General features: G+C 45.0%; 1 protein-coding gene and 1 pseudogene across 4 annotated transcripts in view; both read left to right on the top strand.

Annotated features, from left to right (window-relative positions):
• The first annotated feature begins 747 nt into the window (after positions 1-747).
• Positions 748-21,717, top strand: part of Rgs22 (regulator of G protein signaling 22) — a 122,420-nt gene continuing 101,450 nt past the window's right edge. For all 4 annotated transcript variants that reach the window (XM_021183706.2, XM_021183707.1, XM_021183708.1 and 1 more), the window contains exons 1-3: positions 748-853; positions 1,275-1,303; positions 12,637-12,699. In XM_021183706.2, coding sequence (XP_021039365.1) covers positions 829-853; positions 1,275-1,303; positions 12,637-12,699 — 117 coding nt within the window. In that variant the 5' untranslated portion in view covers positions 748-828. The remainder of the gene's footprint in view (positions 854-1,274; positions 1,304-12,636; positions 12,700-21,717) is intronic.
• LOC110310709 lies at positions 12,646-14,949 on the top strand (annotated as a pseudogene).

Raw genomic sequence — 21,717 nt, 5'->3', positions numbered from 1 at the left:
GGAGCTATACCCTACCCTATCACTCCACACCCAAGTCATACCCATTCCCAAACAGGGACTTTGAGCTTCATCTTCTGGCCAGGGTTGGGGCAAAGACCTGCAAAACCTGTACTAGGAAGGTGGAGGCAGGAGGATCAGAAGTTGAAGGCCAGCCTGGGCTACTTGAGAACCTATTTCAACTAAAACACAAATTTTTGGGGGGACATAAATTATTTTTGGGACATATTTTTAGTATTTAGAATAATTATGTTTAAATTTTCATCTTTTCTATTTATTTATTTATTTATTTATTTATTTATTTATTTATTTATTTATTTATTTATTTATGGTTTTGCTTTACTGCAGCTCAGGCTGGCCTTAAACTCTTAGTAACTGAGAACAAGCTGTAACTCTCTTCTCCTGCCTTCTTTTGTTAACTGTTAGGATTACAGGTGTGTGCCATCTCGCAGGGCTCTGTTTTCCTAACTCCTTTCCTGAACACGCATTTTAGGGTAACTGTAATCTGTGGTCCCCAGTTCGGATAATTCCTAGTGGTCAGCGTTCATGAAAAACCTTTTGCTACAGGCATCTGACCTAAAGAAAATGAGGCCTGGCTCTGCGGTCCTTCGTTGTGGAAGGATCGGCTCCCCCCGCCCCCGCAACAGCCCTTCCCCACCAGGAGCCGTGCGATCTCCACAGTAACGGCCGCTCCCCAGCCGCCACCCCTGGGCCAGGCGCCTCTGCTTTGTCCAGCTCTATGGCAACAGCGGGCAGCCCCAGGCCGCGTGCCGCGGGGCGGCAGTCGCTCCCTAGACAGCGGGGCTGGGCAGCTGGGTCCCCCCCGACAGGATGCCGGAGAAGCGGCTCTCGGCGGGTAGGTGGGCCCCAGCGCCCTGCCGCAGTGCTCGGGCACCCGGACCACGCTCGACCCCAGCCCCAAGCCTCCAGCCCCAGCTCCCGTCCCCAGCCCGGCGCTCCCTGCCTTTTATACGACCCCCCAGGGCAGTCGCTATTACCTTGTGCACTAACCTCGCTAAGCTCTCCTTTTGCAAATGGGGGCCTTAGGTTAGCTCTGCGGTGACAGTGGGTCCCAAGCCAAAGTCCAAAGGTCTTTCCTCCCCACCTTCACCTGGAATCCTACCTTAAAATGTAATCCATGTGCGGATAATGAACATTTTACTGAGCTCCCCCGGGATAGATGTAGATACAGTAGTGCCAGGGGCTGTCTCAGATGACTTCAGTTAGTCTAAAAGGAAGATCTGAGTGCGAAAAGGTAACGTTTTGTCTCCTTCCAGAGCCGCCAGAAGTTACAGAAGACGAGTTTGTGAGTACAATTTAGAGGGGCTACTCAGTGTTTCCCCTTGGTTTTTGTTTTAATAGAAAAGGTTAGATTCTAGAAGAAGCTATGTGCCAGCTAACACAGTGGCGAGAACGGATCTTTTTCCTCTTACATTCTCTTCGGGCTAAAGTTATCTTCTGTAAAAGACCTTATGTAGTTTCTCGTACACTTGCTGTCCCTATGGGGCAGGCCGGCTGGCTGTCTCCATGGCTTTGTTGTGATGTGCGGGGGGGGGGGGGGGGGGGGGGGGGAGCTCCTGGTTGCAGTAAACATTAGTAGGGGGTTGAGCAGTAAAGTTGCTCACCCCAGCATTAGAGATGGGAAAGAAGGGTTGGGAGTTGGGGTCATCCTTTGTGACATAGCAAATTCAAGGCTATGTGAGATCCTGTCTTTAAAAAAAAATACCAGCCCTCCCCCACCTCCACCCCCATGGTAGCACTCAGGTCTTTAAACTCCAGCAGAGGCAGGAGGATTTCTCTGAGTTTGAGGCCAGCCTGGTCTACAGAGCAAGTTCCAGGACCACCAGGGCTATATAGAAAAACCGTGTCTCAACAACAACGACAACACCCAGTCAATCAATAAATAATAAAATAACAAAACCAGAAAACCCAAAACTAATCAACCAAACAACCAAACCAGACAAACACAAAAAACAGCAACAGAAACCAGTCATCTATTTGTAAGTGTTTAGATTGTTTTCTATACATTGTTCTCAGGTCAGAATTTTGGAGAAATCGAGCATACTAAATATTTGCCAGATCTATTTATCATCTGGGAGAGTGCTGTCTTTAGAGACTCTTCTAGAAAGCCTATTGCTTACGTGAGGAGCTTGCCCCAGGGCACAGACAGACAGACAGACACAGAGGCAACCCTTATTCCTACCACTGTTGAGGCTGGAGCTCAAACCACGTCCAGTATTTACTAATGTGAATTCTCTAGCACCTACTTCTTTTGTTGACGGATTATCCTACTTACTTTTGGCTTTTCATTCAACAAACATGAGTGACAGTGTATTCAAAGTATTGTCCTAAATACTGGGTCTAAGTCTCAAAACGTTAGCAGTCTAGCTGGGTCTAACATAGGAGAGAGGCTAAGTCAGCAGATACTAGGAGTAGGAGGAGGGGGCAGGAGGAGGAGGGGTGGGGGAGAAAAGAGAAACTTCTATGTACACTAGCATACAGGTGCACACAGCACATCAGAAATGCGTCCATACATTGGCAGAACCCCGTTTAACGGGAAATTAAGTTATTCCATCACTAAGCTTCAGTGCTTCCCGCAGCAGGGCATCTGAGCCAGCTCCTCCTCTCCTGTGCAGTCCAGCCTGGGCATCTTACGAGTACTTAGCATTTGAGTGATTGTCCCGCTTCCCTGGGCACCTGCTGGGTTCCAGGCCTTGATCCCAGTCTTCTTTTCCCTTCCCACCTTCTCTCCCCACTCCCGTGAGGTATTGATCTTTGGGACTCTGCTCTCCAGAAGTTTGTGGGCGAGCTCTTCCTTCGCCCCTGTAGCTTTACCCTTCCCCATCTCTTGAGAATCCCAAGTCCATATGCCATCCCCATATCTGCTCACGGTGTTGCTAGGACGTAACCTGTGGGGCCCGCAACTCGCTATGTATGCAACCCTGCATCACTTCAGACTTTGTATCTAGCTGCTTCAGTGCTGGGTGGATTGCAGATTCCTGTACCACGCCTGTGTCCAGACAACACATTCGATGCTTCTACATATCTGGTGAGCTATCAGGTGTCCCTGTGTCACCTCTTCAGAACCCTCACCTGTGCTCTCCAGCCCCCGATTCTGCCTTTCCACTGCTTTCTTGTGTTTTGGTGAGTGGCACACTCCTGTTCAGTTGTCCATGCTGCCTGCCTGCCTCCCTCCCTCCCTCCCTAGCCATGTCTGTCTCCATATCATGGACCTTGGACTTGCGGTTCTATTTCTGGCTTCATCGCCAGGCACAGAGTTTGGCTATAGTCTTAACTGATACCTATTCGATATTCCTTCTCTCAGTTGAAGGTCTTCTCTATCTAAAGCATCAGATGCAAACTTGTGTGCAGCGGCTGTCCTGGAGTCTCCCATGGCTGTCGGATTGCTGTTAGCTCTTTCTAAAACGACCGTCTTACTCCACTGTAAGAAACTTGATGAATAGCTAGTATTGCCGAATGCTGGCCACAGACTGATGTTTTACCCCAGGATAGCCCTCTGAGGTAGTGGCTATTTCTCACATTTCATAGCCGAGGAGGCCAAAGTTTATAGAAGTAAGATACTTACTATGATACTACGATACTAAGATACTTCTATGGCCACTTATCTCGTGACCCATGGAGCCCTTCAAAGGCTCAGTCTTCCTTAATCTGCACGCCCAACCTTGTTCTCTAGAATACATATTCATTCACCCTGCTGTGAACTTGCAAACACTTCCCCACGCTCTGCTCTGGCCAAGCAGCCCTTTGCCTTCTGCCTCCTTTGCTGTCAGTGTTGTTGGGTCACCCTTCCTCACCCATGTCACAAGCTGGCACATTCCTTCTGGCCCAGGTCATCTCCACAAAACCCTTCCCAAACCCAACGTCATGCAGACTGCCTTGGCACTTGGGCAGCTTCCCATGGAGACCAGTTTATGACCAGATCCTCAGATTCCATGCTCAACCAAGTGGCTGACTACTTAAATGATTAACCTTCCTCAAACATATGCTTGGCTTTGGTTCTCCAATGTGTGTTGGTGTTCTTATCAATAAACGACACATTCTTAGAAAAAGATCCTAGCTACTCTACTATCCAGAGTAAAGCCCAGCTTTTCTGCCTCTCCTGCAGGTAAGTGCTGTCATGTGGCCAGGTCCTGGTGAGAGGTGTGAGTAGGAAGGCTGGGCCCTTCTGGGAAGCTGATGTTTCCAGTGGTCGGGTAGCTGACCCTTCATCACAGGCTTGTTCTTGGAAGCTGGGTACTGAGATTCTAAAGTTCATATACATCTAGAAGGGAAGAGTACCCAGTTTTCTTCCTCTTGCTGGGACAATGATGGGGTGCTGGAGCGGAAGCAACCATCTTGGATCCTGAGGAAGCGTCCTAGGATAAGAGAATCATGATTGAAGGGAACCCCGATGGCAGCCTGGATGCTGCTCGGGGTTACACAGGCAAAAAACTTTGTATTTCATTTAAGAAGCAGTGGTCTCAGTGTTCCTGTGTTTATAATCATTTTCTTCATATTTTCTCAACTAGTAATCTAAAACTACATTATTATTACGGATGTCACAAAGGATCTTAACCTTCACACAGTGTCTTCGTTTTCAAAGCATAGAGTAACTCATTTGGAATCAACCACTTGTCTGCCAGGGACGTTGTGTTTATGTAAATTTCTGCTTTTAGGAGAGAGGCTTATTTTGGGGGCAGGGTCTTGCTTGTATGTGGACCTGGCTAGCTTGGAACTCTATGTAGACTATGCTTTCCTTGGCGTGGTATGAAGTAGGCTGATCCTCCTGCCTCTGCCTCTCGCATGCTGAGTTACAAGCATGAGTCATTATGTCCAGCTATTTAAACGTTTTATGTATAAAATTTGAACTTTCTTCAAAGACGTAAAAGGCCAGACATGTCTCAGCATACCTTTATGTCCCCAAACACAGTGTATAGAGCGTGTCACCTGGGTGATGAGTTTGGTTCAGTGGGCCATTTTCATTTATTGATTTAGTTTTTGAGCTGTCAGTGAGGGTGCCCTTGAGCGCCTTCCTCTAGCTTTTGCCGCCACGTGCCGAGGTCACAGTAAAGGTGTCTGCCCCGTGCCTGGCTCAGCATCTCTATGTGTTTGGTTGGTTACAGTACAGGTGTGTGTCCCATGCCTGGTTTAGCATCTCTATGTGTTTGTTCAGATCATCTTATGACACACTGGAATTTATTACATGCAATATATACGAGTCCACTTACTCCTGTTATTTTTTTTACCAATAAAACAGTACATTAAAGATTTGAGTACCCAAGTTTTAAATCCTGATTACTTTCTTCTTGTGTACCTTAAAAGTAGTTTGTCTGTAATAGGAAAACCCAGTCTCAACAATATGGTGGCCTAACCGAGACCTGCATAGTGACAACCCGCTGACATGCCAACACGAACGGGGAGGCAGGGGAGTGCGGGGGAGGATGTCACAAGGTGCCTAGATGAAGAGCTATGAGCAATCAGTGACTGCTGAGGGGCAGGGAAGAGAGGTCAGCCTCCTCCAGGGATAAGGCCCTGGTAGGTTATCCAGTCCCACATGGCCAACCCTAAGCACATATACATGAACAACACAAATGGACTCAGTAGGTAGAGGGAAATTAGAAATGATGTAAAAAGGCATTATATGTAGGAAGTCCTAAAAAATGTACATGTAAAAAGGGACTTTAGCTCCAAACACTATTTACAGCATTTAATTGTGAAAATTGGTGTTTGTTCTCAACCAAGACTTAGCTTTCTCAGATTCATTCTGTTATCTTTATAGCTTGAATGTCATTATAGTAAACAAGGAGATTTTTTTAAGTATAAAAATATCATCTTTATCTAAAAGCAATGTATCAAAACCCAATAACTCTGTCCCCGGGAAGACGACTATGTGATTTCCTGACTAATCACTGTGTTTATTTTACAATGGAAAAATGGTGGCTGAGCAACTCCGAACATGCTCAGCTTGGTAACGGGGATCCTCACGTGCAAGCCATGGAGGTCGGGTGGGGGGATGCGGGGGTGGGGGGGGGGAGTGGAGCAGAGCAACTGGTTAGATGCAGGAATTTCGGGTCCTATCTCCATTCCTCCTTCCCTGGAGCCTGTACAGTTAGGAGCCAGAGCACTAGGGGAAACTGAGGCAGATCCCAGAAAACCTTTGGAGGCCGATTTTCTAATTTTCTAATGCTTTTTGAAACTGCAGAAATTGTTAGATGTTCCATAAACAAGGTAGCCAATGGCTGTAGTGTGTGCTGCAGACACATGCTATCAGTCACAAGTTCTGAAGGTAGCGCCCCTTGTGGCTGGAGAGAGACTGTGCTGCTTAGTTTTTTCTTAGTTTTGCCAATTTGACACAAGCTGAAGTCATCTGGGAAGAGGGAGCCTTGGTTGAGAAGTGTCCACATCAGATTAGCCTGTAGGCATGGCTGTGAGGTAGTTTCTTCATCAATAACTGCTGTGGAGGGGCCTAGCCCAGTGTGGGTGGGGCCCCTGGGTGCAGGTGGTTCTGGAGTGTAGGACAAGGCAAACTGAGCAGGCCAGGAGAAGCAAGCCAGTCAGCAGTATTCATCTCCAGCCTATGCTTCAGCTCCTGCCTCCTAGGCTCCTGGCTTGAGTCCCTGCCCTGACTGCCCTTCATGACGGGCCTGAGAGCTGTAAGCTGAAATAAAGCCTGTCCTTCCGAAGCTGGTTTTGATCAGCATTTTATCACAACAATAAAAAGCAATCAGACGCTAACTTTTCCAGGGAAACCGAATGAGCAGTTACATGTGTGTTAATTGTGCAGTTAAAATTTAGAAACAATATTTTGCATTATGCTATGGATAGGTATGGCTCCCATAGTCTCATGTGTTTGGCCAATCCTATTGTGACCAGGGAGTGAAATGTGGTAGTGTGAATAAGCTTGTCACAGGGAGTGTCACTTTTAGGAGGTACAGCCTTATTGGAGTAGGTGTGGCCTTGTTGGAGGAAGTGTGTCATTGTAGGCATGTGCTTGGAGACCCTCCTCCTAGATGTCTTCTGGCTGGATTCTGAACAAGATGTAGAAATCTCAGCTCTGTCTCTAGCAACATGCCTGCCTGAATGCTGCTATGTATCCTGCCATGATGATAATGTAAAGCCAGTCCCAATTCAATGTTGTCCCTTAAAAAAAAAAAAAGATTTAGAGACACTACCACATCCCCCATGTGGACAAGGGGAGAAAGTGAGAACCACAATCTCTTTTAATACAGGGAGAGAGTGTTGGGTGTCAGGGTTTAATAGATTAAAATCTACTGGCTGAGAAGTGAGATTACAGTTAAATAATAGTGGGGAGGAAGGAATTGTACTGAGGACCAGTGAGATGGCTCAGCAGGGGCTTGCCTCTAAGACTTGACAACGTGCATTTGATCCCTAGAACTGTAAGACTCTGGGGAGCCTTAGCTTACCAGGGATCCCCTGAGTGAACCACATGGAGCCAGATCGACGCAAAAAGCAAGAGGAACTTATTGTTCCAGTGCACTGGGGTCATCCCAGAGCCGAAGGAGAGGCGGTGCCCCAGCACCAGTTCAGCGAGTTTTTATATGGTTTCTAGCGGCAGAGCAGAGCATCAACAACTAGGCGCAATATGATGGACAGAACAGTGCACCCTTTAAACTGATTGGTCTTTAGGGAAAGAGGTGACAGGGGCTTACCTTGTTCGAAGGTGAGCAACAGTTCGTCCTGTGGAATGTGTTCCCACCCGCAGGTTGGCTCTGCCCTGTGGTCTGAGGCATGTTAATTAGCCTCTCCCCTCGGGAGGGGCAAGGGTTTCATGACCTTCCCAAAGTTCCTGAGCTGACCTTTTCAGAACCCACTCTAGAACTAACGCCTGAGGGTGAAAGTCGTCCTCTGACCTACACACTACGCAAAACCAGAAAGAGTTGTGTTGAGTGCTGCTTCGAGAAAGCAACCCGGGGGCTGAGAGATGGCTCAGTGGTTAAGAGCACCGACTGCTCTTCCAAAGGTCCTGAGTTCAAATCCCAGCAACCACATGGTGGCTCACAACCATCCATAATGAGATCTGGTGCATCTGAAGACAGCTACAGTGTACTTAGATATAATAATAAATAAACCTTAAAAAGAAAAAAGAGAGAGAGAAAGCAACCCGATTGATTGATGGCTTCCCAACGCTGCCCTCGCTGAGGTTGCACCAGTGGATGCATCTGTGGATGACGAAATGGTGAAACAGAACTCAAGTGTTGTTGTTGTTCCTTTAACGATCAACAGATTTGGAAGCTAACGACCTGAATTAGGAAATTTAATTAATTTAAAAATTTCCAAATAATTGGATTGTGGAAATTTAATGAGAAAAGCAGAAGCTACTAAACAAGATTAAAGACTAGGTTTTTTTCTTTTTTTCCTTACATAATTCAAGGGCTCTGGAAGTAAATAGCTTTTGGGTCTTCATTGGTTTAGGGCCAGAGATACAACTTCGTGGAAGAATTCTTGCTCCCAGCACAAGATTCTGTGTTCAATCCCAGGAAAACATGCATGTGCGCGCGCACACACACACACACATACACACACACACACAGCACTTGCCTAGCTTCTCTGGTTTACAGGGCTGCCTGTTGATATGACCTGGTTAATGTAGTGGGAAGTGAACTCATCTCATGCTGAAAGACTAGAGCAGCCAGAGCAGGCTACACTCACTGCACATGTCATGGCTGCTCCAAATCAACAGTACTCAATAGCAATGCAAGCAAGATACAGCTTCCTGAAAGAAATGCTCATTTGATGCATTTAAATAATTCTTTTAAATTTCTATGACTGTCTCTGTGCCACAGTACCCCTTCACCATGGAGTAAAGGTGGGACACCAGTGTCCCCCGGATACTCAGTCCCCAACAAGAGCTGCTCAGCATCCAAGAGGAGACACTTAGAAGAAATGTTATGTCAACTTGTAGACATGTTTATAACTGGAGAGCTTACCAACGAGAGCTGAGACCGCACTGGATGATCTTTGGTTTCTTTCCTTTAATCATCAACAGATTGCTGGGTATTTGGAAGATACCAACTCACCCATCGTGTATTTCAGGAAAAGTTCATGTCCGAAATGGAATATGAAAACAAAAACAAAGCAGGTGTTTTATCACACACTGTGACAGACTCCGAACTGGAAGCACTTAGGGCAGTGGTTCTCAACCTGTGGCCCAAGACCCCTTTGGGGGTTGAATAACCCATTTATAGGGGCCCCTTAAGACCATTGGGAAAAAGATATTCATATTACAGCTTGTTAACAGTAGCAAAATTCAGTTATGAAATAGCAACAAAAAGGTTGAGGGTCACCTCAGTTATGAAATAGCAACAAAAATAATTTTAAGGTGGGGGCCAGCACACCCTGAGAAACTACATTGAAGGGTTGCATCATCAGTGGGGTCAGCACACTCTGAGAAACTGCACTGAAGGGCTGTAGCATTAGGAAGGCTGAGAACCACTGAGCTGGAGTGAATTTGTGAGTCTGAGTATTATCTAAGAGCTGCTGGTTCACCAGGGTCTACTCACTGCATAAAGCTAAGTTTAAATCGGCTAACCATACAAATGAAATGCATATTTTTAAAAAGTAAGAAATTTTATACCCTACAGCTGTTATTATATTTATTTATGTAATATAGTTTTATTAATTTGTAAAATTAATATAATACACTTTCCCATTCATGGATTCATGATCCTGTGGCTTAGTATTATAAAATTTTGTTACTTTAAAGATTACTTACAGAATTTAATAAAATAGATTTAATCTGAAAGACATAGTTGTTTTAAAGTATCATTTCATTTTGGATTTACCAACTCCACCCAGGTTTGGCTGCTCTGATTGTAACACAAAGGCCTTCTCCCTGAGTGACACTGAGTGATTACTGACTGAGTTAGGGTGTGTTTACTAAGAGTTAACTCGGTACTTTACTGAATAAGGTCAGAAGCGTGATAATCGGAATTGTTGTTTTTCTGGCTAGCATTTTGTCAGCTTGACATAGCTAGAGTTATCTCAGGAGAAGGAACCTCAATTGAGAAGATACCAGCATCATACTGGCCTGTAAGCTAGCCTGCAGGACATGGCCCCACTGATGATTAATGAGGGAGGGCCCAGCTAACTGTTTGTGGGTCATCCCTGGGCTGGTGGTCGTGCTGCTGCTGGTGGGTGCTATAAGAGAGCAGGCTGAGCAAGCCATGGGGAGCAAGCCAGGAAGCAGCAGGGCTAGGGTGTCACTCTGGAGGTGGTGCACGTGTGACCCCATGGCTTGTCTGTTTTAATCACTTGGGGTCTGTCATAGTCAGGGTTTCTATTCCTGCACAAACATCAAGACCAAGAAGTAAGTTGGGGAGGAAAGGGTTTATTCAGCTTACACTTCCAAGTTGCTAGTCATCACCAAAGGAAGTCAGGACTGGAACTCAAGCAGGTCAGGAAGCAGGAGCTGATACAGAGGCCATGGAGGGATGTTCTTTACTGGCTTGCTTCCCCTGGCTCACCTTATAGAACCCAAGACTACCAGCCCAGGGATGGCACCACCCACAATGGGCCCTCCCCTCTTGGTCACTAATTGAGAAAATGCCTTACAGCTGGATCTCATGGAGGCATTTCTTCAAGGGAGGCTCCTTTCTCTGTGATAGCTCCAGCTTGTGTCAAGTTGACACACAAAACCAACCAATACAGAGTCTTAGCAGGCTAAACCCTGTGTTGATTAGTTGAGATTTCTAATAAGTTCCTTGATAATGCATCTTGAATCTTGAAGCTAGAGCTATTTATAGTTTTCTTCAGACTCTGCAGTTACCTAAAGTTACCAAAACAAATCCACAAATCCTTCTTCTCCTCCCTTCTCCCTCCTCTTCCTCTTCCTCCTCCTCCTCTTCCTCTCTTCCTTCTCCTCTTCCTCTTCCTCCCCCCTCTTCCTTCTCCTCTTCCTCTTCCTCCTCCTCCTCTTCCTTCTCCTCTTCCTCCTCTTCCTCTTCCTCTTCCTCCTCCTCCTCTCTTCCCCTCCTCCTCTCCTCCTCCTTGGGCAGGTCTCTTTGCTGATTAGGCTCAGTGGGCTGGCTGGCGAGCCCCAGGGACACTCCCATCTCTGTCCCCAGACTTGGTCTTACAAGTGCACACCACCACACCCAGCTTCCTGTGTGAGTGCTGGGGAATGAAGTCAAATCTGAGGAATGCTTGCCCAGCAAGCCCTTTACCAACTGAGCTATCTCTCCAGTCACTACTTCACTAATTTTTAAAAATTGGCTAGTAATAAAAAGAAAATTATCAGCCATATGGAAATAATAGCATTGTGTCATGTTTCAACCTTCGTGTTAAATTTGCAAAATTGAAATATAATTATGAATAATAAAATAACCACATGTACTGTTGAGCTGAGTGTGCCCTGATGTGCTCTTGACACAATGGAAACACTGACTAATAGAGTGAGGTGTTTGATGATTGTGAGAGCAGTTTTGTTCTTGGCAGTGGTGGTTTGATTTTGCCAACTTTAAAAGTGGCTCTGTTAGTGGATGAAATAGTTACAGAAAAAAATGTATGTAATCTGTGCTCAGAATATATGCATCGGCAAAAGAGTCTGTGTTCGAAATCAAGCAGGATCCTGATCCTGAAAACGGAATCCCAGGCTTACAGACAAGAAATTGGGCTGGAGAGATGGCTCAGCTGTTAGGAGCACTGACTGCTCTTCCAGAGGTCCGGAGTTCAAGTCCCAGTAGCCACATGGTGGCTCGCAATCATCTGTAATGAGATCTGATGCCCTCTTCTGGTGTGTTTGAAGAGAGTGACAGTGTACTTACATACATAAAAATAAATAATAGAGTCTAAAAAAAAAGAAATTGAATAGTATGTTTCGCTTGTCATTTAAATTGAGCAGTGAAGAATTTCACATGTTTAATTTCATCTTAACTCATAATACTTGTTACTATCTTAACAAGTCTTTTTTTTTTTTTTTTTTTTTGGTTTTTTCGAGACAGGGTTTCTCTGTGTAGCCCTGGCTGTCCTGGCACTCACTTTGTAGACCAGGCTGGCCTCGAACAAGTCTTTCTTTTTTACTTTAAATTATTATTATTATTTGTGTGTGTGTGTGTGTGTGTGTGCGCGCGTGTACACACCGCGTACACCCCGTGGAAGTTGGAGGACAGCTCCGGGAAGTCTCGTTATGGGGATTGCATCCAGGCCCTCAGGTTTCCACCCTGATTACCCTCTGCTTCTTTTCTCTGACGTGCATATCCTGAAGTCTTGGAAATGTGTGTGGAACATTAGTTTGTATTTATTCATACTCTGCATCCATGCTGTGCTCCTTGCTTCATTGTCCCACTTGCTGCCTAGCTGCAGTGGCAAGGCCTTCTGAGAGAATATTCCAGTCTAGTTTCCTTTCTGGTGAGGGTGGCAGTGTGGTTGAGGCAAGGTCTCAGGTCGTCCAGTTTACTTTGAACTCCCTCCATAGCTGGGACTGGCCTTGAACTCTCAATCCTATGCCTCCTGAGTGCTCAGCTCATGTTGTAGTCCATTTTCCTGTCCCTCCCAGGGACTGTGTTAGCTTTAGAGCGAGACTTCAGTGTGTAACTGACTTAAAAGGCCTCAAAGATCTAAGTCATAGTAATACAGATGTGCTTCAAAACATGGCCATAATATGTTTTTGTGTTTTCACAGGAAAATTATTTGGCAACAGACAACTTCCTTGTGGATTACTTTAATGAGTTCTTAAGTCTTCCTGTGAGTACATGATGATGTTCTATTGGATATGTTATTAAAGTATTTAAGCACTATTAGTATGTGTGCATATGTGCATGTACGTGTGTGAGTGCATGTGTACATGCCACCATGCAGGAGTGTGGGTGCTCACACCACAGTGCACATGTGGGGACATCAGAGGACAATGCTGGGAAGTTCTCTCTTTCGCCTTATGTGGAGCCTGGTGGAACTCAAGTTGTCAGGCATGAGCAGCAGCCTCTTTAACCATGAACCCACCTCACCAGCCCTGAAACAAAATGGTTTAGCCACTGGACTATTTATTGGACATATTTATTAAATATAATATTTTCTTAGACCAACTAAAAGGCTGGGTGAGGTGGCACATGCCTTTAATGATAGCATTCAGGAGGCAGAGACAGGTAGATCTCTATGAGTGTGAAGCCAGCCTGGCCTACAAGGAAAGTCCCTGGCCAGCCAGAGTGAGATCTGATCTCAAAATCAAAATGATAAAAATGAAGATCAATTAAAGTACACTGTGAATGTGTGGTTAATCACACGTCGAACAACTCTAATCCCAGCACTTTGAAGCCTGAGGCAGGAGAATTGACATAATTAAATGCCAGCCTGGGCTATAGAATGAGACCCTGGCCAAAGGGGGCGGGGGGAAGGAAGGAAGATAAGAAGAAAAAAAAACCCACTAAAGGTCAATTAAGAAAATGTGCTCCATTTGTCTCTCTTTATAGTTACATATTTGGGTTTGAATCCTACCTAGATATATTTTTCCTGAAAAAAGCTGGTGCTTCTCTGAATAGCAAAAGGTGTGTGTACAAAGCCCTGGCTGGCTGCATTTGGCAGCATACTAGACTTCAGCATGCTGATAAATCTCAGGAAGCTTGTTTTGTTTTTTCTTAACTCTAGGCTATTATTGTTGTTCTCTTGGGAAGATATTAAAGTAGAATCTGTATTTAAGGCAACTAGAGTTTGTATTAGTAGTAGATAAGACTCGGGACACAGAGCTGGATGTCCATTAATAGAGTTTCCGTTCCCTAGCCGTGATTTACTGAGTAGGTACTAAGAGATTTGAGAAGCATACGGTGAGAGTTCCTGAAATGTTTTATGAAGTAAAGCTGTCAGGGAATGGCTGTTCAAAGGAAGTTAGCTAAGGAAGTTTCTCAGTAAAGTTCATAAAAGCACAAAAACATTTTGTGAGGAGACGGAGAATGAACGGTCGTGGGGGTTCCTTGCTGTTGTAGCTCCGGCGTCTCGACATAGACTTGCAGTAGGAGAGGCAGTCTCTTCTCTCTCTCTCCTTCCTCTTGTTTTCAGCTTTGTGAGAAACCTCATCATCAAAGGAGATGGCCAGCAGTGTTACCAACGAGACAGATCCTCGATCCATAAATTCCCGTGTATTCATTGGGAATCGCCGTACTCTGGTGGCCAAGAAGTCTGATGTGGAGGCCATTTTTTCAAAGTATGGCAAAACTGTGGGTTGCTCTGTACATAAAGGCTTTGCTTTTGTCCAGTATGTTAATGAAAGAGATGCCTGAGCTGCTGTAGCTGGAGAGGATGGCCGAATGATCGATCGCTGGCCAGGTTTTAGATATTAACTTGGCTGCAGAGCCAAAAGTGAACCGAGGAAAAGCAGGTGTGAAACGATCTGCAGCAGAAATGTACGGTTCCTCATTTGACTTGGACCATGACTTTCATTTAACGGGATTATTATGACAAGATGTACAGTTACCCAACACGTGTTTCTCCTCCTCCTCCTCCTCCTCCTCCACCCCTCACTCGAGCTGTGGTGCCTTCCAAACGGCAGCGTGTATCGGGGAACACCTCATGAAGGGGCAAAAATAGATTCAACTCGAAGAGTGGACAATGGGGATCTTCTTTCAAGTCTGGAAAGTCGAAAGGTGATGACCTTCAGGCCATTAAAAAGGAGCTGACTCAGATAAAACAAAAAGTGGATTCTCTTCTGGAAAAAATTGAAAAAGAACAAAGCAAGCAAGCAGGCTTGTCCTTCTCGTCCCAGGTAGTGATGAAGAGTGAAGTCTGAAGAATAGCAGAGCAGCGCCTCTGTAAAGAAAGACGGGACTGATGTGAAGATGGAGTCGGAGGCAGGTGCAGGTGACTCTGCTGAAGAGGGTGACCTGCTGGATGATGACGATAATGAAGATTGGGGGCAGGGGGAGGGAGGATGACCAGCTGGAGTTGAAGGATGATGAAAAAGAACCCGAGGAAGGAGATGACAGAGACAGCGCCGATGGGGAGGACTTTTTTTTTAAATTTTATTTTTATTAGGTATTTTCCTCATTTACATTTCCAATGCTATCCAAAAAGTCCCCAGTACACGCCTCCCCCCACTCCCCTACCCACCCACTCCCACTTTTTGGCCCTGGCGTTCCCCTGTACTGGGGCATATAAAGTTTGCATGTCCAATGGGCCTCTCTTTCCAGTTTTCTCTTTTGATACATATGCAGCTAGAGTCAAGAGCTCCGGGGTACTGGTTAGTTCATCATGTTGTTCCACCTGTAGGGTTGCAGATCCCTTTAGCTCTTTGGGTACTTTCTCTAGCTCCGGGGAGGACGACTCTTAAGCACATAGTGGAGCTTAGTAATCTTATCCCATTATTCATTTACCTAGGCTTGTGAGAGATGAAAGTAAGCCCAGATCACCTCCCCTGGAATCTTCTGCACGTTCTCACTGTTGTCCTGCCTTACCCTTCCTGTGTTCATTACTTCATGATTGCCCTGCGCCTAGTTACATTTTCTCTTTCTTTGATGCTCCTTAGTACTTTTGTTAAGTCATACCCTGTAAGGTTTGCTTTAATTTTGATTATGCGGGGGTACAGTTCCCCATTCACGATTATGCGGGGGTACAGTTCCCCATTCACGATTATGCGGGGGTACAGTTCCCCATTCACGACTTCAGTAGTTGCTTCCCTAACCGCAGAGGCATCTCGTTTATTTGTAACCCTGAGAGCAGCTTTGCAGCAGAGGTGTGTGTTTTCCCTCACATGACTGGGACTGCTACAACACTAATGTAACAATGTATTTTTGTGAATGGGAGTTGGCATGTCAAATGCACCTTACAGGAAAATAGTGTAATAGTCTTTTTTTTTTTTTTTTGCTGTTTTTTGTTTTTTTGTTTTTCGAGACAGGGTTTCTCTGTATAGCCCTGGTTATCCTAGATCTCACTCTGTAGACCAGGCTGGCCTCGAACTCAGAAATCTACCTGCCTCTGCCTCCCAAGTGCTGGGATTAAAGGCATGCACCACCACTGTCCGGCATGTAATAGTCTTAATATTTGTTTCCTAAAGTTATACCATGGGTTATTTTTGTGAACAGCCTGATGTTTGGGATATTTTTCTCAAAAATAAACCATTCCTTATTAAACCAGGGGGGAAAAAAAGCACAAAAACTTCTTTTATTAACATTTTAACAAGGGAAGGGCTGGGCACACAGCTCAGTGATAGAGTGCTCACCCAGCCCATGCAAACCCCTGGATGGGATCTCCAGCACCACAGTAACCAGGCATGGTAGTGGTGGTGGTGGTACGTGCCTGTAACGCCAGCATCTGAGTAGTGGGATCAGGAGCATCACAAGTTCAAACCCATCCTTAGCTGAATGAGACCCTGTCTCAAAAGGACCAAGCAAGCAAACAATTTTTAACTAGGAAAAAAATTGGAACATAGAGAAGACACAAATAATTGTGAACAGTGGACCATAAACTGTTGCCAGCACTAAGGCCTAACTGCTCATCTTGTCTTTTAAGGGAGAGGGACTGAACGTCATGTTCTTTGGAGATCTGTACCAATGACCTACCCATGTGAGAGTGTTTGTGTTGTGAGTTCTTCTTCTCTCAAAGTAATTTTGTGCTCTTTTCTTGATTTGATACAACTAGGGACAGTGGAAGCAACAGGAAAGTCAGACCGAGCTGCTCAGACATCTTTTCCTTTCCAGAAACAGACCAGGCAGCCCTGGACATTCCCATGGGATCGTCAAGGCTATTCTCCTTGGCTCTCTTTCCAACTCCCACCATCGGCTCCTGTTATATAACCTCCAGTAGCAACACAAAATTGCCAGAATTTTGCTTTTCCAGATTGTTTCATCTTTCCATGACCTCAGGCTCTTCAAATCTCCATTCTTCCCAAAGAAGCACACTTTGTAAAACTTAAGAAAGTTTGATTTAGCGCTTGCCTAGTATACACAGTACATAGTAAGTTCAGGGCCTCTGGGAAGCAGGAGACTGCACCTTAAGAGGAAAGAAGGCATGGCAAAGCATAAGGGCAGAGCTCAGCGGTGCACTGCTTGCCTAGAGTGCTCACGGTCCCAGGTTCAAGTCCCAGTATCTCACAGGTCCCCAACTCCCAGCCAAACAACAACAACAAACTTTAAACCTTAATTTTTATTTTCTCAGCATTTATATCTTGGTGCTTCTTTGCTTCAGGAAGAAAAAGAATTCCATACTGTATCCAGAAAGTCTGTATTAAGCCGTAGAAGTCAGCATAAAAGTAACAGAAATCTAAAGCCAAGCATGACGGCTCATGCCTGTAATTCCAGCCTCTTGGAAGGGTGAGGCAGGAAGATTGTCGTAAATTTGAGGCCATCCTCAGCTACATAGTTTCAGACTGCCTTAAGAAGATAATTTATAAAATTTATGGAAAAATTCAGCCCCAGTTCTGCCATACAGTCAAAATCAACATCTGCAGTTTGTGTGTTCTCTTTCAAGCCTTAGGTCAAGTGACAGCATGGTATCTCTGCTCTACCCCTCCCATGCCTTCTTTATTTTTAAGGGGTGGTCTCCTTGTCCCAGGCAGGCCCTGAACTTACTGTGTACCTCTGTATGCTAGGCAAGTTCTATATCAAAATTCCACCCGCTAGTGTGTGCTGGTGAGTGCGTGTGTATTAGTGCATCCTTCTTTCTAATTCCTTCAGCCTTCCACCCCCAAATCTTCATTTCTTTGGCTCTGTTTACATCTTTTGTACCATGTAGTCAACCTGTCAATTGCCAGTTCTTCATACTACAATAGGAAAGAACTGTCACAGATTTACAAAGAGAATTTGAAGGCGGGAAGAAGAAGGGATGGTGGATTCTCAAAGCAAGGGAGGGCCTGGCAGAGTTCTAGATCATTAGTGATGCTTGGTTTCTGAGCACGTAGATAAGAATCAGAAGCCAACATGTACCAGGAGAAAGTGCTTCAAGCCAAGCTCTCTCCTTTTGGATCAGGTACTGGTATTTTAGGCACCTGAAATATTGTGCATTATGGTTTCAATACAGTTTTATAAAAATAACAAATTCAACCATGTTTCTTCCAATTCTGCTTAAGACAAGCTCATGCTTTCCCATTACACAAGGATTAAAACCCATCTTCCCACCTCCTGATCTTTGTTCCTCTCCTTTTCATCCTAGGTCTGTTCCAGCTTTACCAGTCTTCTTGTGTTTCTTAAAAAATAAATATGCCAAGGGTGCCAGCTGGTTTTTTAAAAATAAGTAATTATTTTTTTAATTGGATATTTTATTTGTTTACATTTCAAATGTTATCCACTTTGCTGGTTTCCCCTCTGCAAACTCCCTATCCCATCCCCACCACCCTGCTTTTATGATGGTGCTCCACTGACCTCCACTCCTGCCTCACTGCCCTAGCATTCCTCTACGCTGGGGCATAAGCCTTCACAGGACCCCTCCCATGATGCCAGATAAAGCCCCTTCAGATCCTTCAGTCTGTCCCCTAACTCCTCTATCGGGGTCCCTGTGCTCAGTCTGATGGTTGGCTGCAAGCATCCACATCTGTATTGGTCAGGATCTTGCAGAGCCTCTCATGAGACAGCTGTATCAGACTCCTGTCAGTAAGCACTTCTTGGCATCAGCAATAGTGTCTGAGTTTGGTGTCTGCATATGGGATGGATCCCCAGGTTGGGCAGTCTCTGGATGACCTTTCCTTCAGTCTCTGTTCTGCTCTTTGTCCCTGTATTTCCTTTAGACAGGAGCAATTCTGGATTAAAATTTTGGAGATAGGTGGGTGGCCCCATCTCTCAATGTGGATGGACATGGTCTTGACAGGTTCTCTCTCCCCTTTGTGGGGCATTTCAGCTAATGTCTGTGGTCCTGGGAGGCTCTATGCTTTCCTGGCATCTGGGACTTTCTGGTTGCTACCCCCAGTTCTCCATCCCCAATTGCTACACACCTCTGTTCAATTTCCTGACCCTCTGTACAGCGCCTCCATCTCCTCCCAAACCTGATTCTGTCTCTTTCTTCCCCCCTCCTCTCTTCCTCCCAAGTCCCTCCCACCCTGATTATTTTGTTCCCCCTTCTAAGTAGGACTGAAGCATCCACTCTTTGGTCGTTTTTCCTCTTCCTTGTCCATGAGTTGTATCATGGATATTCCACGCTCTTTGCCTAATATCCACTTATCAGTGAGTACATACAATGTGTGTTCTTTTGTGACTGAGTTACCTCACTCAGGATGATATTTTCTAGATCCATCCATTTGCCTGTGAATTTCATGAAGTCATTGTTTTTAATATCTGAGTAGTATTCCATTGTGTAAATGTACCACATTTTCTGTATCCATTCCTCTGTTGAGGGACATCTGGGTTCTTTCCAACTTCTGGCTGTTATAAGTAAGGCTGCTATGAACATAGGGGAACATGTATCCTTTTTATATGTTGGAGCATCTTTTGGGTATATGCTCAGGAATGGTATAGCTAGGTCCTCAGGTAGTACTATGTTCAATTTTCTGAGGAACCGCCAGACTGATTTCCAGAGTGGTTGTACAAGCCTGCGATCCCACCAGCAATGGAGGAGTGTTCCTCTTTCTCCACATCCTCGCCAGCATCTGCTGTCACCTGAATTTTTGATATTAGCCACACTGACTGGTGTGAGGTGGAATCTTAGGGTTGTTTGATTTGCATTTCCCTGACGACTAAAGATGTTGAACATTTCTTTAGGTGCTTTTCGGCCATTTGAGTTTCCTCAGTTGAGAATTCTGTTTCTGTTTAGCTCTGTTTCCCATTTTTTTTTTGATAATGTTATTTGGTTCTCTGGAGTCTTCAGTCTGTTAGTCTATGTCTTTTTATTGGGGAATTGAGTCCATTGATGTTAAGCGATATTAAGGAATAGTGATTGTTGCTTCCTGTTATTTTTTATGTCATTTTTATGTTTGGGTGCCTGTCTTCATTTGGGTTTGTTGAAAGAAGATTACTTTCTTGCTTCCTCTAGGGTGTAGTTTCCCTCCTTGTATCAGAGTTTTCCATCTATTAGCCTTTATAGGGTTGATTCTTAATAGTCACAGGCTGAACAGCACATTCCTTTAGTGTGGAGTTCACAACCTTTCAAGTGTGGCCTCAATTTAAGCTTTCTGCCCACACTACCTTCACAGGACTTGTATGACACTGTCTTCCTGCCTTCTCTGTCCTTTAACCTACCAAGTCACATGAGCTGAACCTCCTGTGTTCTGCTCTCTCTCTGTAGTGACTAGGAAGGAGTGCAGTGGAGCTGTTGTTGGTCTGGCCTCTCCCCTCACTACCCCTGTGGTTTTAGACATGCTGTAGCCTTTTATTTATGCTTAACTTTAGTATTTCTTTCTCTGAAAAACAAAAAGAGTGCATCCTTCAATATCGCTGCAAAGTGAGGTAAGGCATGTGATATATTAAGAGTTTATTTGTCCTTTAATCTCACAGCCTCGTCTTCCATCCCTGAAGTATAGGCAGCCATCTCTTCAGCTGAATTGGTGGGTCTGTGTCAGTATGAAGGGTACTCTCTCATTCTCTCATACCACTCACATCTCTCACTGATTTTTGCCTTTTTTTTTAAAAAGAAGATCTATTTATTTATTTTATGTATGTGAGCACACTGTCACTGTCTTCAGACACACCAGAAGAAGGCATCAGATCCCATTACAGATGGTTGTGATGCCACCATGTGGTTGCTGGGAATTGAACTCAAGACCTCTGGAAGAGCAGTCAGTGCTCTTAACTGCTGAGCTATCTCTCCAGTGCCCGTTGTTTTGCCTTTTAAAAATTATTTTTTTTATTAGAAACTTGTATGAAAAATCCTAAGAGAAGCAGTCTTTTTCCAGTTTAGGGTCACTCCACTGGTAAATGGCAGGGTCCACCCAAGGTCACATGGCCCAGAAAGCCTTGCTGTAGGACTAGCGAGGGAAGAGAAACAGATCGTTTAGATAGCCGACGCCTGTGCTTACCCTGATACATTAAATGAAGTAAAAACAAACAAAACTAATGTGTTTTTAGGGTGCGTTAACTGAAGTATAGCTCAGATCAAGAAAAAAATATTAGTCTGGAGCATAGAAGGCACGTGGTGCTTTTTGGAAAAGGCTGAACTGTTAGACCACATTTGGAACATTGTGTTGCGATCTTGGTCTCATATGTTGAGAGCAGCTTTACCAAGCTGGTCTCTGGGAGACGCAGCCTGTGAAAATTCAGGAAACCATGTCAGATGAGAGAGGGTTGAAAGAAGTTGAGTGTTTAACCTGGCTTGAGACTTGGTGGCAGGGACTTGGTGGCAGGGACTTGGTGGCAGGGATGGAATGGGGTAAACCCTTCTAAAGACCTCGAGCTCTAATTAAGGGGAATGTGTTAATACCCCGTGAATCCAGAGGCAGGGTTTATACGAGTCTAGTTTTCAAAGGGAAGCAGTAAACCCACCTTCATCAGGAGGTTTTCAGGTGGAGGCTGGGAAATGAGTACTGTATTAGAAGAGAGGGAGGGGGAAAGGAAGAGAGCATTTATCTCTGCAGCATTTTCCCTTAAGATGATTTCCTATGACAAATAATTAGAAAATCATAATATTGATGAATGTGGGATGAATGTGTTTTATCCCACATTCATATTGTGTAAAAAAGAGAATTTAGCCAGGTGGTAGTGGCAACATGCCTTTCAACTCAGTGCTTGGAAGGCAGAGGCAGGTGGATCTATGTGAGTTTGAGACCAGCCTGGCCTACAGTCCCAGAGCAGCCGGGGCTACACAGAGAAGTGTTCTCTCTCTCTCTCTCTCTCTCTCTCTCTCTCTCTCTCTCTCTCT

Source organism: Mus caroli, chromosome 15 (genome assembly GCF_900094665.2).
Source record: "Mus caroli chromosome 15, CAROLI_EIJ_v1.1, whole genome shotgun sequence".
Classification (NCBI taxonomy): Eukaryota; Metazoa; Chordata; class Mammalia; order Rodentia; family Muridae; genus Mus; species Mus caroli.
The sequence above is the reverse complement of the archived record's forward strand: the minus strand, read 5'-3'. Positions and strand labels throughout refer to the sequence as shown.